This window comes from Miniopterus natalensis, chromosome 19 (assembly GCF_054644295.1).
Source record: "Miniopterus natalensis isolate mMinNat1 chromosome 19, mMinNat1.hap1, whole genome shotgun sequence".
Lineage (NCBI taxonomy): Eukaryota > Metazoa > Chordata > Mammalia > Chiroptera > Miniopteridae > Miniopterus > Miniopterus natalensis.
In genome coordinates this window covers 7841871-7855075 of record NC_142099.1, presented here as the reverse complement: position 1 = coordinate 7855075, position 13205 = coordinate 7841871, and the positions used below count along the sequence as shown (strand labels likewise).

The window sequence follows — 13205 nt, the reverse complement described above, 5'->3', positions numbered from 1 at the left end:
CCGTTGTAATCTGAAACCTACGACACCAGCGAGGGAGCGGCGGAGCCGTCCAGGAATTTCTGGGAGCATGTCACCGGGGATTATGGGCATCTCAAGGCCCAGCTATGATAAAAATGCAATTTCAAAGTAGTTTCTCTCCTTTTCAAGTCAAGGGAAATAGAGCTTGGGAAGCGTGGGGAACTGGGAAATAGGTCAGACACTTGTCACACAGGCTGCTGTAGGAAGGAGAGGGCTCTACAGAAACCATCTTGGAATTAAAATGTGACAATTAATGTATTCATTCCACAGCTATTTTAGGGCCAGGTCACAAGAGGATCAGACAGCCTTGGAAGCCACAGCGTGTGATGAATATTACAGCTAGATCTGGAACTGGATCCAGCAGGCCCAAGGGATTCTGCCACTTGTTGAGTTTCTCCTGCTTTTCCCTTCAGCTCCAGCAAGCAGGGCTCAGGGGTATCGGGCTGAGTCATGTGCCCAAGTACACACAGAGGTTAGCTAAGGAGAGGCCTCAGGGACTGGAGCTGCTGGGACAGCTTCGGGTGTTTTGCTGTGAGCTCTGGGATTCAGATAGCCTCAGAATGCAATATTGTACAAATAAGCACATTTTCCTGGGGAGCTCATGATTTCAGAAGAGCAAGGACTGCTGCTGCCTGAGGGCCTGAGTGAGTTTGTTCCCAGTGGGGACAGCTGTCCTCCCCAGGCCCCAGTGCCTCTGTCTACTGCACCCTGGCCTCCTCAGGAACACCCCTCTTTCTATATTCCAGACTCTCTGGGGCCCTTTCTCAGGGTGTGCAGCCATGTCCTCCTCTACCTGACCTTGGGAGAGGCCGGCCCTGTTTGGCTGCCCAGATATCTGCTGGGATGTTTTTCCAGCGTGTATCTCTAAGCCACAGCGAGCAATGGCAGACAGCCAGTCCAGGACTTCAGGTCTGGTTTGCTCTCCCTAATCTTCACATCCAACAACACTGAGAATTCTGCCACGTGCCAGGCATATTCTAGGCTGGATGAATAAAGTCTGTCTGTAGACTTAACATCTACAGAGCAAGACATATATGAGAACCTGCAAATGCACAAAATGGAAAAGAGCAGGCTGGGTTAGATGCCCCTGAAGTCCCGTGTAGCTGCAGTGCAGTATGGAGGAGGATCCAGGGGGCCCCAAGCAGAGCCTGTGACTGTGTCTTGCGGCAGTGAGGAGGCAAGGCCGCTGTGGCCCACCCGCCAGGCGCTCAGTGAGGAAACTGACTAAGGTGGTGTGCGGCCTGTTGGGTGGAATGGGAACCGGCTCCAGGCCTGTGTGTCCTGCCTAGAGCCATCCCTGACGCCCATGAGTAAAATAGAAATGTCACACTTGCTTCACCTACTGGGTAGTTTGGAGGAGCCAGTGAGATGCTAGAAATGAGAGAGCTTTGGAAACTAAATTTGTAAAAACAAGGTGTTTAGGCAGTGGGCCAACAATAATATTTGAATACGGCACCATTTCTCTCATTACCACATCCATTCCCCATGGCATTGCTCTTTTAGAGGGAAGGAGAAGGGAGGAAGTGGCAGAGCCAGCAGAGCTGGAAATAAATGAATTCAGGACCTGCCTTAGGACTGCAGACCCAGGGCTTCCCTGGCCCAAAAAAGGGCCGGAGAACAGTCTGGCCGAGCAGGGAGCAGAGCAGCCGGTTGCTGCTCCACCTGTGCAGGGGAGCAGATCACACCTGCCTACAAACCACTGTCAGTACCCAGAGGGGCCCCCGGAAGCACCCTGCAGGCCAGGCTCAGGGTTTCCCCACGGAGGTGGCACCCAGCTCCCCACCCTTGCTGTGAATGGGAGTGGTTTCCAGGTGACTCATCTGAGTAAAACGCCAAAAAAAAATAACAGCTGCGATCGGCATTTTTCTAAGCAAGTCTAGTGCCAGACCTTGTATTGTGTTCTAACTTATCTCAGGATCAGAGGAGGAAATAAGAAAAGACTTGGCTTTGTTTCCCTCGGAACAAGGACATCTCTGCCCTTTTCTTTCCCTGTGAGAACAACTTTTCCTGTGGCCTGACTTGGGTACTAAGTGAAATCCCCGCCTGGGTTCGGGCTGCCCTTACGCTGCAGAGGCAGGGCTGGAAGATGGCCCTGAGGTCGACGTGTCTGTCCCAGCTCGAAGATCTCGGGCAAATTGTTAACCTTTTGGAGCCCAGTTCCTCTGTCTAAAAAATGGGGCTAATAATGGTATCTGCTTCTTGAAGACTAAACGAATAAATCGGTACTAAGTGCTCAGAACAGTGCAGAGAGAAAATAAGCCCTTAATCAAGGTAGCTAATGTTGTATTAATAGCATTATTTGGCCCTGGTGGTTTGGCTCAGTGGTTAGAGCATCGGCCCTCGGACTGAAGGGTCCCAGGTTCGATTCCGGCCAAGGGCACATACCTCAGTTGCAGGCTCGACCCCGGCCCCGGTCAGGGCATGGGCAGGAGGCAACCAGTCGATGCGTCTCTCACATCGATGTTTCTCTCTCTCTCTCCCTTCTACTTTCTCTGGAAAAGCAATGGAAAAAAATATCCTCTGGTGAGAATAAAGTAAAAAATAACAGCATTATCTGGTGTTTATTACCTTCTCACCTCCCTCTGTGGCTGTTCTGGTAACACAACCGCCCATGCGTCCAGTGTACATGGGATTGCCCTCCAAAGTTTACATCTCACACGAAACCTTACTGCCTTCTCGCTGGGCCCTACCCCCTCCTTAACCAGAAGCCCCCTCTTCTGTCCCACCCTCTCCCTGCTTCCCCATCTGCGCCTGGGCAGATCACCAGCCCCCTTTCCTCCCCAGACACTGTGTCCTCATGACCTCTCACGAGCTGGAGACAGCCATTAATTCCGGAAGGCCCTGAGAGGCAAGGGGTCCCAGGGAGCTGTGGCAGGTGTCCCAGCTCTGGTACTGGCTCCTGACTCAGGGCCATCCATTTCACACCAATAGCAGTGGTCACCGCTTTCAGGGCTGACAGGGATCTGAAAGGCGAAGTGCCTGGCATGTAGGAGGCCTGTGGGATGGCTAAGAGCAGGGGCAGTGGGGTTGGGATAGACCCAGTTTCCAGTCCTCGCTGGGCATGTGACCACGAGCAGGTCCCCTCACCTCCGGGAGCTCGACTTTCTTTGCACACTGGGGGTGCTAGGGGCCCTACCTCTCAGGATGCTCGTGCCCATTAAAGCAGATGAGTGAAGGTGCAGCAAGCTTTCCACAGGTGTCACTATTATAGTATTAACAATGTCCTGCCCCCGGACGCCTGGAGCAGCAGTGACAAAGCTGAGCAGGGAGCAGGTGCGGGGAGAGCCACCCTTGCTCAGCGTCCCCTCCACCCTCTTCCCCGCAGGGCTCTACGTGCTGGTCGGAGCAGGGGCCCTGATGATGGTCATGGGCTTCTTCGGGTGCTGCGGAGCCATGCGGGAGTCACAGTGTGTGCTCGGATCTGTAAGTGGGTGCCAGGGGGAGAGGAGAAGGGAGTTGGTCTGGGGGGAGACCGACGGCCGGCCTCCAGCGCCAGCTCTTGCCCTGCCCCACTGAGGCCTTGGTGGTCGCCCCTCTGCCCGAATCTCGTTCCTCCACCTCCTGCATAAGAACAATATTATCTCTGTCCCTGCCTCAAGTGGAAAGTTTAGGGGGAAATGAAGTCATGCGTGTAAAGATGTTTTGGGAGGAAAAGTGTAATAATTGAAAGGGCCAATTATGATTGTTCTTTAAAAAAGACTATTTCACAGCAAGCGAGGCGGCTGAAAGGTTCCTACAGCCAGGGAGGTGCTGTTATCTGCAGGAAAAGCATTGCTGTGCGAGGGCAATGACTTCACTGAACACCCCTCTTGTGGCCCATTTGAACAAGCAGCCTGTTTTTTAAAGAATGGGATAATTTCTGTTAACTGCTGTACATCCAATGCCAGCAGGCAGCCTGTCCTTGCTCATTGCAGCCTTTGATTTTTGCTATGAAAAATGTGTAACTCATTTCCTTGCCCTCCATTCTCTCTCTTTCCCCTGCTGAGCATCTCTCTGTCTTATCACTGAGCTTCGTTAGAACAGAGCAGACCCAACAGAAATCTGTCCAGAGCACCTTCGCCTCCACCTTCCCCAAAGCCAGGCCCCGCCGGCCACCCTCCAGCTCCTGCTCAGGTGTTATAGAGCCTCTTTCGTCCACCAGGTGCTCGCTGAACACAGGCGCCAGGCTCTGTTCGAGGTCGCAGGATTTCTATATGACTACCTGAAATTACCTAACGTGTTTATCGCTTTACTCGTTTATCAGCTCTTCTCCTTTCTAATACGAGGCCCGTGGTAGCAGAGGCGTGGGGATGTTGCCTTACTCGGCATGGCATCCTCAGCACCAAGGACAGTGCCTGGCACAGAGCGAATGCTCAATAAACGATTGCTGATGACTTAAAGAGTGAACAAACGCAAGGGAACTGAGGGGGGAATGGTCCTGCTAGATCACTTCTCAGTGATAACCTTGCCTAATGGTTTGCAAGTGGAACTAGAATCAAAGAGGCTGCGTAAACTGAAGAGGTATGAATTAAAGCTAGTATCTTCTCTCCACAGTTTTTCACCTGCCTGCTGGTGATATTTGCTGCTGAAGTAACCACTGGCATGTTTGCTTTCATAGGCAAGGATGTAGTAAGTAAAACTGACTTACAATCTCCTTTTTTAATGGTTAAAGTGTTCTCATCATGGCAAAGGATATGATGATATTGATACCCACGGTGATATTACGAAACCAAAAGCTCCCGCAAATAATACTGTTTATGCAGAACTTTTAACCTACAAGTATTGTATGGAACTGAGCGTATGAGTGTGCAGCACATACGTGCACACATTTTTCTGGGGAGACATTTCATAGCTTTCATTAGATTTATAAAGTGGTCTATGATTTTTTTCGAAGGACCTTTAGTAGAAGATTATCCTGTTTGGAATGGAACAGAGGTCAGGTTGCAGACATGAGACAATTCTCATCCCTTGCGACCGTCACTTGTCCTCAGGGCTTGGCCTGGACAGAGGCCACGTCACCCTCAAAGACTAAAGCCTGACCTCAGTGTGCTGGTGAAGCCAGTTTATTTAGATTTGTGCTCAGGCTGTAGGTGTCCAGAGTAGGTCATCAGAAGAACTCACAGGGGAAGTGGCCTTTTAGGAGGCTGAAACACACCAAGGGAAAGACAGATGTGAAAAGGGACCAGAGGAAGAGTGGAACCTGAGGTTTACTGTACTTCACATAAATTCAATATTGTGTTGATGAAATTATTTTAGATTTTAAAAAATGGTAAACATGTAGAATAAGCAAATATCACCTTGTTTGGAATTTTCCTAAGGTAGCTGCTTATATTCGTAGGCTAAAGGAAACTGGTCATAAAGTTTTGAGCTTTCTGTGGGTTTGGGGTCCCACACCTTTACCCTAGAAAATTCATTGTCCACATTTTATGTGGCATTTGAATGCTGAAACAGCTTTCCTCTGAAACCATGTCATGAAAAGACTTGAGTTCTTGCACCAGCGGGTACCCAAGAAGCACAGGGCCCGCCCCCGGCCGTGCATCACAACCACCTGGGTGGCGCGGAAGCCTGGGGCCATTTGATGCTGATGCCCACTCAGGTTCGAGAACCTCCGCTCTGAGAAATCTTTCTAGTCTACGAAAATTATTCTGGGTTAGGCTATCCCCCCATCTTCAAAAGTTCCTTAGAAACTCCAGAACCTATCATCTGTTCCATATATTTGGAATTACCTTAAAATACAGATAAATGCGTGGAAAGGCCAATTTTTGAAGGGTAAGGAAGAGGGAGGTGTTTCTTGATGAAAGGAGAACATCTGAAACTTCCCACTCACCGTCCCCTTGGTTTTCTGGCGTTTTCCAGGCTATTCGACATGTTCAGACCATGTATGAAGAGGCTTATAACGATTACCTGAAAGACAGGGGAAGGGGGAACGGGACTCTCATCACCTTACACTCGGCAGTAAGTAACTCGTTTCCTCATTAAAATCGCATCTTCTAAAGATGATGCCTGAGCCAGGGTCTCTCTGGTCACCTGGATTAAAAAGAAGATGCATGTGATTTTGCACACGTTTTATAAATTATATGTTATAATGTACATACGTGTATATATACATGTGTACATGTATTTATATGTGCATATATACACACACACACATATACTAATAGTGTAAGTTTACTGTTGATAAATATCCATAAAGAATTTTCCTGTATCTAGAGTTTCTCGCTGAATGTTTGTTCATGCTATTTTCCCACCCTAAAGAGATGTTCAGGAATTCATATCATAGTATACATTATTTACATATTTATTCATTATTTGCCATGATATTTAAGCAAGGAGCTTTAATTCACAAAAACTAGCAGATATAATAGTATAAAACTGTATTTTTTTATGTCTTCCAGAGTTGTTGTAAATTTTATTTAGTGGGTTCTACAATTGTATAAAGCCTAATTTTAAAACACTAAGAAAGAATTAAAGCTTTCTTTTTGGTAAATTAAAAAAAAAAAAAAAATACGAGTAAATCCACGAGGCCCAGGCAGCACCGCACTTGCCCTCCTGGGAGCCACGTGCGCATTAGGCATAGAGCCCGGCAGAGGAAGACGCCCCACGCAGCGTTCACGGAGGAAGCCCCGACCCGTGCCCCAAAGTGATGAAAGAGCGCAAACAAGATCGTGCAGAAAGCAGCCCAAGCACACACGAGCCTCTCTCCAAGGGTGGCACCATGGTGTAACAGAGACAACCATGACCCCCAGGTCAGAAAAGCTCATTCTTGCCTGCGGCTGGGCCTCTGGACAGCTTTGTGACCTTGAGTGTGGTCCTTGCCTCCCCAATATTCCGCTGCCTCATTTGTAAAATAAAGGGGCGCCTGAGACAGCCGTCCTTCTTGGCGTCAGTGCACAACTCAGACCTACTTGCAGTTAATTGAGGAGGGTTACAGAGTCCTGTTGACCCCCTGACCACTGTGACCCAGGAAAGCAGCTCTGCCTCTGCGCCAGGTGTCTTCAGGTAGCCCAGTTCTTGTCTGTCACGGGATTTCCAGGAGGGTGCCAACCATTCATCCTGTTCAGCCCCAGCTGCCCAAGGACATCAAGCTGCACACAGGTTCCTTTGTCTTCAAAGGCCCAGCCCGAAGGCAGGACACCTGTTTGCTGGCCAGTCCTCAAGCCCTGATCCTTTAGCCTCTGGAGTTTACTGCAGCCACTCCTCTGCTCCGTCCCAGAATGTCCCCAGTTAATGAGCCCTTCCCGAAGCTCATAAAACTTCAGCTACGCAGCAGGTTAAATTACTCCCAGGCTGAAAGAAAAAATCTAAAGGCCCAACTCCTGTCTAAAAAACAGCGGTTTACACAGACACTGAAATTAACTTCTTGCCTTGTTTGGGTTGCCTTGAGTCACTTCCCATCGTAAAACTCAGACAGCTTTAGAGAAGTCCTTTGCTCGTTTTGCCTGCACAATTACGTGACTCTCCACTCTCTTTCCAGAAATGGCGGTTTGGGTTGCGGTGACCGAGCCTCGTAGCTGCTTTGCTGCCACCACACTCAGGTCCTTAGCAGTGGTGCCCAGACTTGCTGCTGCTTCTCCCTCCCCCACCCCCACCCCCACCCTGTGCCCTAAAAGCTCTTTTCTGACTCTCTAGTTTCAGTGCTGTGGAAAAGAAAGCTCTGAACAGGTCCAACCCACATGCCCAAAGGAGCTTCTGGAACACAAGGTAAGCTCGTCCAGCAGGGTCCTCTCCTGCCTGCAGTGTAAGGTGCTCTTTGCCCTCTGGGTGGAGACTGTCATTCTAGGAGGCCTTCTCCCCATGCCTTCTGGGCCTTCACTTTATTCTGTAAAATAAGGGGAGTGGTGCTGAGTCCCCGCGTCCCGGGCCCCTGGGGAACGATGCAGATGCTCTGGCGTTAGTTAAGCACACCAGGGCCAGAGGTGCGCACCCGAGGACACTGCCCCTGCCTCTCCACGGTAGGCACAGCGCCGGTACCTGCTTCACTGTTAAGTGCTGTGTGTCAGGCACTGTGCCAGGTTCTCTAAAATATGATGTAAATACCAAAACCTAATGATGACCTTGAGTTTATCACTGAAATAACTTTCCGTTTTAAAGCCACCAAGCTTAAGTCAGATTTTCAATTTTGGATCTTTTTCTACTGTTAGAAATCAAAGTAACATCAGGTTAACCCCTCGCACCTGTGACTTGCAGTCAGCACAGTGCAGTGATTAGTGGTGTGAGCTTTGGCCTCACACTGTCTGGCTTCAACTCCCAGCTTCACTACTTACCAGCCCTGGGGCCATGGGAAAGTTTCTTAATTTCTCTAGGCCTCAATTCCCTCACCTGTAAATGAGGATTTTAATGTACCAACCTCATAAGATTGTTGTGACGATTAAATGCAACAGTACATACAAACTATTATTCAAAATTAATCCGCATAGTGCCTAGAATGCAGCAGTAAACACATGCTGGCTCTTTATACAGCCCCCTTCATCCTCGCCTTTGCTCCCAATGATTTCAGTTATCCACAGGCAGCTGGGGTCCAAAAATATTAAATGGAATCCCGCAGAAATAAACCGATTCATACATTTTAAATTGTGCCCATTCTGAGTAGCATAATGAATCTTGTGACGTCCCCTGTCCCACGCAGGATGCGAATCATCCCTTTGTGCAGCATGTTCACCCTGTACACGCCTGCCCTCCAGTCACTAGTAGCCCTCTCAGTTATCAGACCGACCATCACAGTGTTGCAGGGCTTGTGTTCAAGTCACCCTTATTTTCATAATGGCCCCAAATAGCAAAGGTAGTGATGCTGGAAATTCAAATATGCCAAGAGAAGTCATAAAGTGCTTCCTCTAAGTGCAAAGGTGTGTATGTATCGGGTTTGGTGCCACCCACGGTTTCAGGCATCCACCAGGGGCCTTGAGATGTATTGCCCATGGATAAGGGGGGACAACTATTGCACCAGTTGTTATTGCTGACTCTCTTTTTCCATGACAGAATTGCATTGATGAAATTGAGGCCATAATCAGTGTTAAGCTCCAGCTCATCGGAATTGTCGGTATTGGAATTGCGGGTTTCACGGTGAGAAAGTTCCAGAACATACCTTCTTGACCTCTAAGAAGCCTTGTACCTTTGCATCTCATTTCTCTTCAGCTGTGATGGCAGTATCTTAGGAGAGATGTCTTCTAAAAGACAAAGACATTTGTTGACAGGACATCTAAGAACACAGTTCATTAAATACATTAACACTAAGTTCTCTAGAATAAGACGTAAATACCATAACCTAATGATGACCTTGAGTTTATCATTACAATAACTTCCCATTTTAAAGCCACTATGCTTAAATTAGACAAATGATATTCAATCCTGGGACATTTCCTACTGTTAGAAATTTACAGTAACATCAGGTTAACCCCTCGCACCTGTGACTTGCAGTCAGCACAGTGCAGTGATTAGTGGTGTGAGCTTTGGCCTCACACTGTCTGGCTTCAACTCCCAGCTTCACTACTTACCAGCCCTGGGGCCATGGGAAAGTTTAATTTCTCTAGGCCTCAATTCCCTCACCTGTAAATGAGGATTTTAATGTACCAACCTCATAAGATTGTTGTGACGATTAAATGCAACAGTACATACAAACTATTATTAGAAATTAATTCGTATGGCCGGGAACATAGCACTCAGTAAATGCTGGCTCTTTATACGGCCTGTGTGTTCCCAGACCCAGAATCCAGGCTGAAGGAACAGCGTCCGTGGAAGTGTGAGGCGTAGTGCCTCCGGGCACCTGCAGGTGGCTCAGTACTTCTAAAGTACCAAAGAAGACAGTGCCAGAACTGACAGGGACAGAAGGGCGTGGTGGGAGCAGCTAGCAAGGGGTCGTGAGGAGAGCGTGTGAGGCTCCACATAAGTGAGGTCTTTGTCCTATTCAGAGGTTGGGTAGGAAGAGGGGAGCCACCAAGGGTTAGAAGGACCTGTGGTGCAGCCTGAAGATAAAGTCCAAGGGAAGCAAGATTGGAGTCAAGTGGGGCCAGTGAAGAGGTGATTTCCATCGTGCAGGGGCTGAGTGCTAATAGCTAATGCTAAGGCCGTGCTTACCCCCTAACCCTCGATGTAGATTAATCCTGGCCTAAGGCAGGGGCAACAGGAGTTGGAAGGAAACCGATGAATTGCCAGTTCTCAGGGAACACACAAGCATCTTTCCTCTTCTCTGTATTTAGAGCACAGGGGCGGGGCAGTGGGTGAATGTGCTATGCTGAGGACCTCCCAGTCCAGGGACGCCTCTCGGGCCCTCCCACCTGCTCTGGGCTAGTTTGGTCACCATTCTGAGGCGGAATACTTGGAAACGTTCCGTGTAACAGAAGTGTCAGCTAGACCCTGCTCACAATTCTACAATCTCGATGAATGAGCATCCTAGACCTGCTCATCCCTGACGCATGACAGAGGCAGGATGAGGTGGTAAAGGTTCTTTCTGAGGGTGTCCCTTTAGAGGACAGCCCGCATGAGGTAGGGGTTGCATTGCACCTTACCACCACGGTCCAGGGGACATGCCCTCTGTTGGCCATCCTGAATCAATACCCCGAGTTTCTCCTTTAATTCTTTCCTTCGTCAGTTAAGAGTTGCACAGTGTAGTCAGTTAACCAAATGTCCATTAGGTGTCTCCCCTGCCACCACCTGCGCTGAGTTCTGTCAGCCAGAAGCTTGGAGCACTGCCCAAGCTTGGAACCATTCCCTTACGTCAGTCCACCCCCTCCCTTCTGACATAACTGATAAACATCTGTCCTCTTTAACTGAGCATTTACAGACCCTAGGCTGATTTAGGGTGGCACTGAGGAGATAATCAGAGCGTCGCGGTACTGATCTGTTTAAACAAGCACCGACAGTAGTTGATAAACCTTGTACCACAGAGCGCATTCCTTGGGCTCTGCAGAATTGTAGGGAGATGGCTGAGAACAAGAGGGTCTCTTGGCATCCCTCTATTCAAACCGCAAAAGGGGCTACTGATCCTGCCAAGTAATTGGCTTCTCCAAGAAGTATCCAAGACCAGAAGACATCAGTAACATCACAGCTTAAACACCTTAGTTTATGCTTTGGTAAAGCTATTGAGTTAAATCATTTATACTTAAAAATGGACGAGAAATAAAGAGATGGTCCACTTTTTAATATGCAGTCACTGCCCGGGCCAGGTGTGGCTCAGTGGTTGAGCATCGACCTAGGATCCAGGAGATCGTGGTTCGATTCCCGGTCAGGGGCATGCAGGAGGCAGCCGATCAATGACTCTCTCATCGTTGATGTTTCTATCTCTCTCTCTCCCTCTCCCTTCCTCTCTCTGAAATCAATCAATCAATATATATATATATATATATATATATATATATATATATATATATGCAGTCACTGCTGCAAAAATTTGAAGCATTTCCAACAGTAGAAAACTATTTAGATCACAAGCATATTTAAACAACTAGTGGTTATAAACGCTTTTCAAGGTAAATATGTAAGAGATCTGAAATTAACCTGAAATATGAGTTGCACAGTGCAGTTAACCAAATGTCCAGTAGGTGTCTCCCCTGCACAGTGTAGTGTGTTATTAGTCTTTTACAATTAAGAACTGTTCTAAAAACTAGAAATAGAACCCTTTTCTTAAAGCAACCTTACAGCCACGGTCCAGGGGAACACCCTCTGTTGGCCATCTTGAATCAGTACTTGAGAGTTTCTCCCTTAATTCTTTTCTTCCTTGTTATTTTTTAAATAATAATAAAATAGGAATGCATTTTAAGCAGAGTTAATATGGAAGTCTTTAACCAATAGTCATAATTAAGTAGATATATAAAAATTCCATTTATAACCAGCAATTATTGGTTATATTATTTAACATGAGTTGGACGCACAGGCAGGTTGCTGACCTTTGCATCAATTTTGATCATTTGAATTTTTATCACTTTTCATTAGTAAGTGCTTCCTTCTGTTTCAGATCTTCGGCATGATATTCAGCATGGTCCTTTGCTGCGCAATACGAAACTCACGCGATGTGATATGAAACTACTTCTACGTGAAAAGTGCAATCTAGAGCTTTCATATAAACGTTGCAGGAGCTGTCTCCTGGCTCACTTTTAATATTCAAAGGACATTAGGATCTAATAATTTGCTGTCAATTGTACATTTGCACATGTATGTATGCTTGGCTCATTAGTGATCTGCCCCTCGAGTGAATGTCTATGTATGTTGGCTGAGAGCATATTCGTGTGTGATCTGTGTTTCCGGTATATGCATTATACAGAATGAAATCGGTTTCCTAGGAATTCCTGGTTCTTGTTATACAGTGAGAGGAACGACCTACTTAACTCTCAGAAAAAGATCAAAAACTTTGAGAAACTTTCAAAACTTGGCTATTCATAAAAAGTAATAATGGATCGGTTTCTCAGAGTCTAGCCACAGAAAGTTAGGTACAGAAAGTCCAGGGATTTCTAGTTAACAGAAGCAATAAGCTATGGGAATGGAGAGATCATGGTGTAGTGTTAAAATTGACTATGTCTGAGGAGAGTGTAAGGGTTCCTGGGATTTTTTAATATACATACTCTCCCCAGAATACAGTAAACCACAGTTTTAGAACTAAATACATCTGTAAAACTAAGTATAGCATGGAAAATCTAATTTGAATAAGTCATACTTTCCTAGTATTTAAAAAAAAAAAAATGCCCTCTGGAAAGAGTGGTCACACAGACAATCATGTGTCCTATAAAAGTGAATGTTTTAAGGACTAAAAAAAAGCCTTTTAACAACTTTTTAAGGAAATATTTTTGTTCTTCTATAAAGATGTTTAAATATTGCTTTATTACTTTCTTTTTCTGATGCTGCTCTGAACTACTGCAACCCTCACACCCCCAAAAGGGCTTTTATCTCCAGCTTTTCTGTATTTCTCCCAAAGTAAGGCTAGGAAGACTAAAGTAAGAGGTCTGACAGTTGGACATGGTGGGAAAGGGAATTTTTACTGGGACTGTATCTTTAAAATACCTCATAACTTGAGTTTACATATTTTCCGTAGTTTTCTTATTTATTCAGCTAGAGAATCCTTCTTCATAGATTAAGAACTACAGTTTTCACTTCTTAAAATAAATAAAACAAAATCCTTCAGAAGTCAAATATATCATAAGCGTCCTTGGCCAACCCAACCTAAACAAAGAAAAGCACCTTCTCCCAGTTGTGTGTGCACAACAGAGACAGCCTAAGGAAAC

At 46.8% G+C, this 13205-nt stretch overlaps 1 protein-coding gene across 1 annotated transcript in view; it reads left to right on the top strand.

The window, feature by feature from the left end:
• Nucleotides 1-12688, top strand: part of TSPAN2 (tetraspanin 2) — a 30577-nt gene extending 17889 nt beyond the window's left edge. Inside the window, exons 3-8 of the mRNA XM_087827658.1 lie at nt 3344-3441; nt 4552-4626; nt 5854-5952; nt 7627-7698; nt 8974-9057; nt 11945-12688. Of these exons, the coding sequence (XP_087683784.1) occupies nt 3344-3441; nt 4552-4626; nt 5854-5952; nt 7627-7698; nt 8974-9057; nt 11945-12010 (494 nt within the window). The 3' untranslated portion in view covers nt 12011-12688. The remainder of the gene's footprint in view (nt 1-3343; nt 3442-4551; nt 4627-5853; nt 5953-7626; nt 7699-8973; nt 9058-11944) is intronic.
• The last annotated feature ends 517 nt before the right edge of the window (nt 12689-13205 follow it).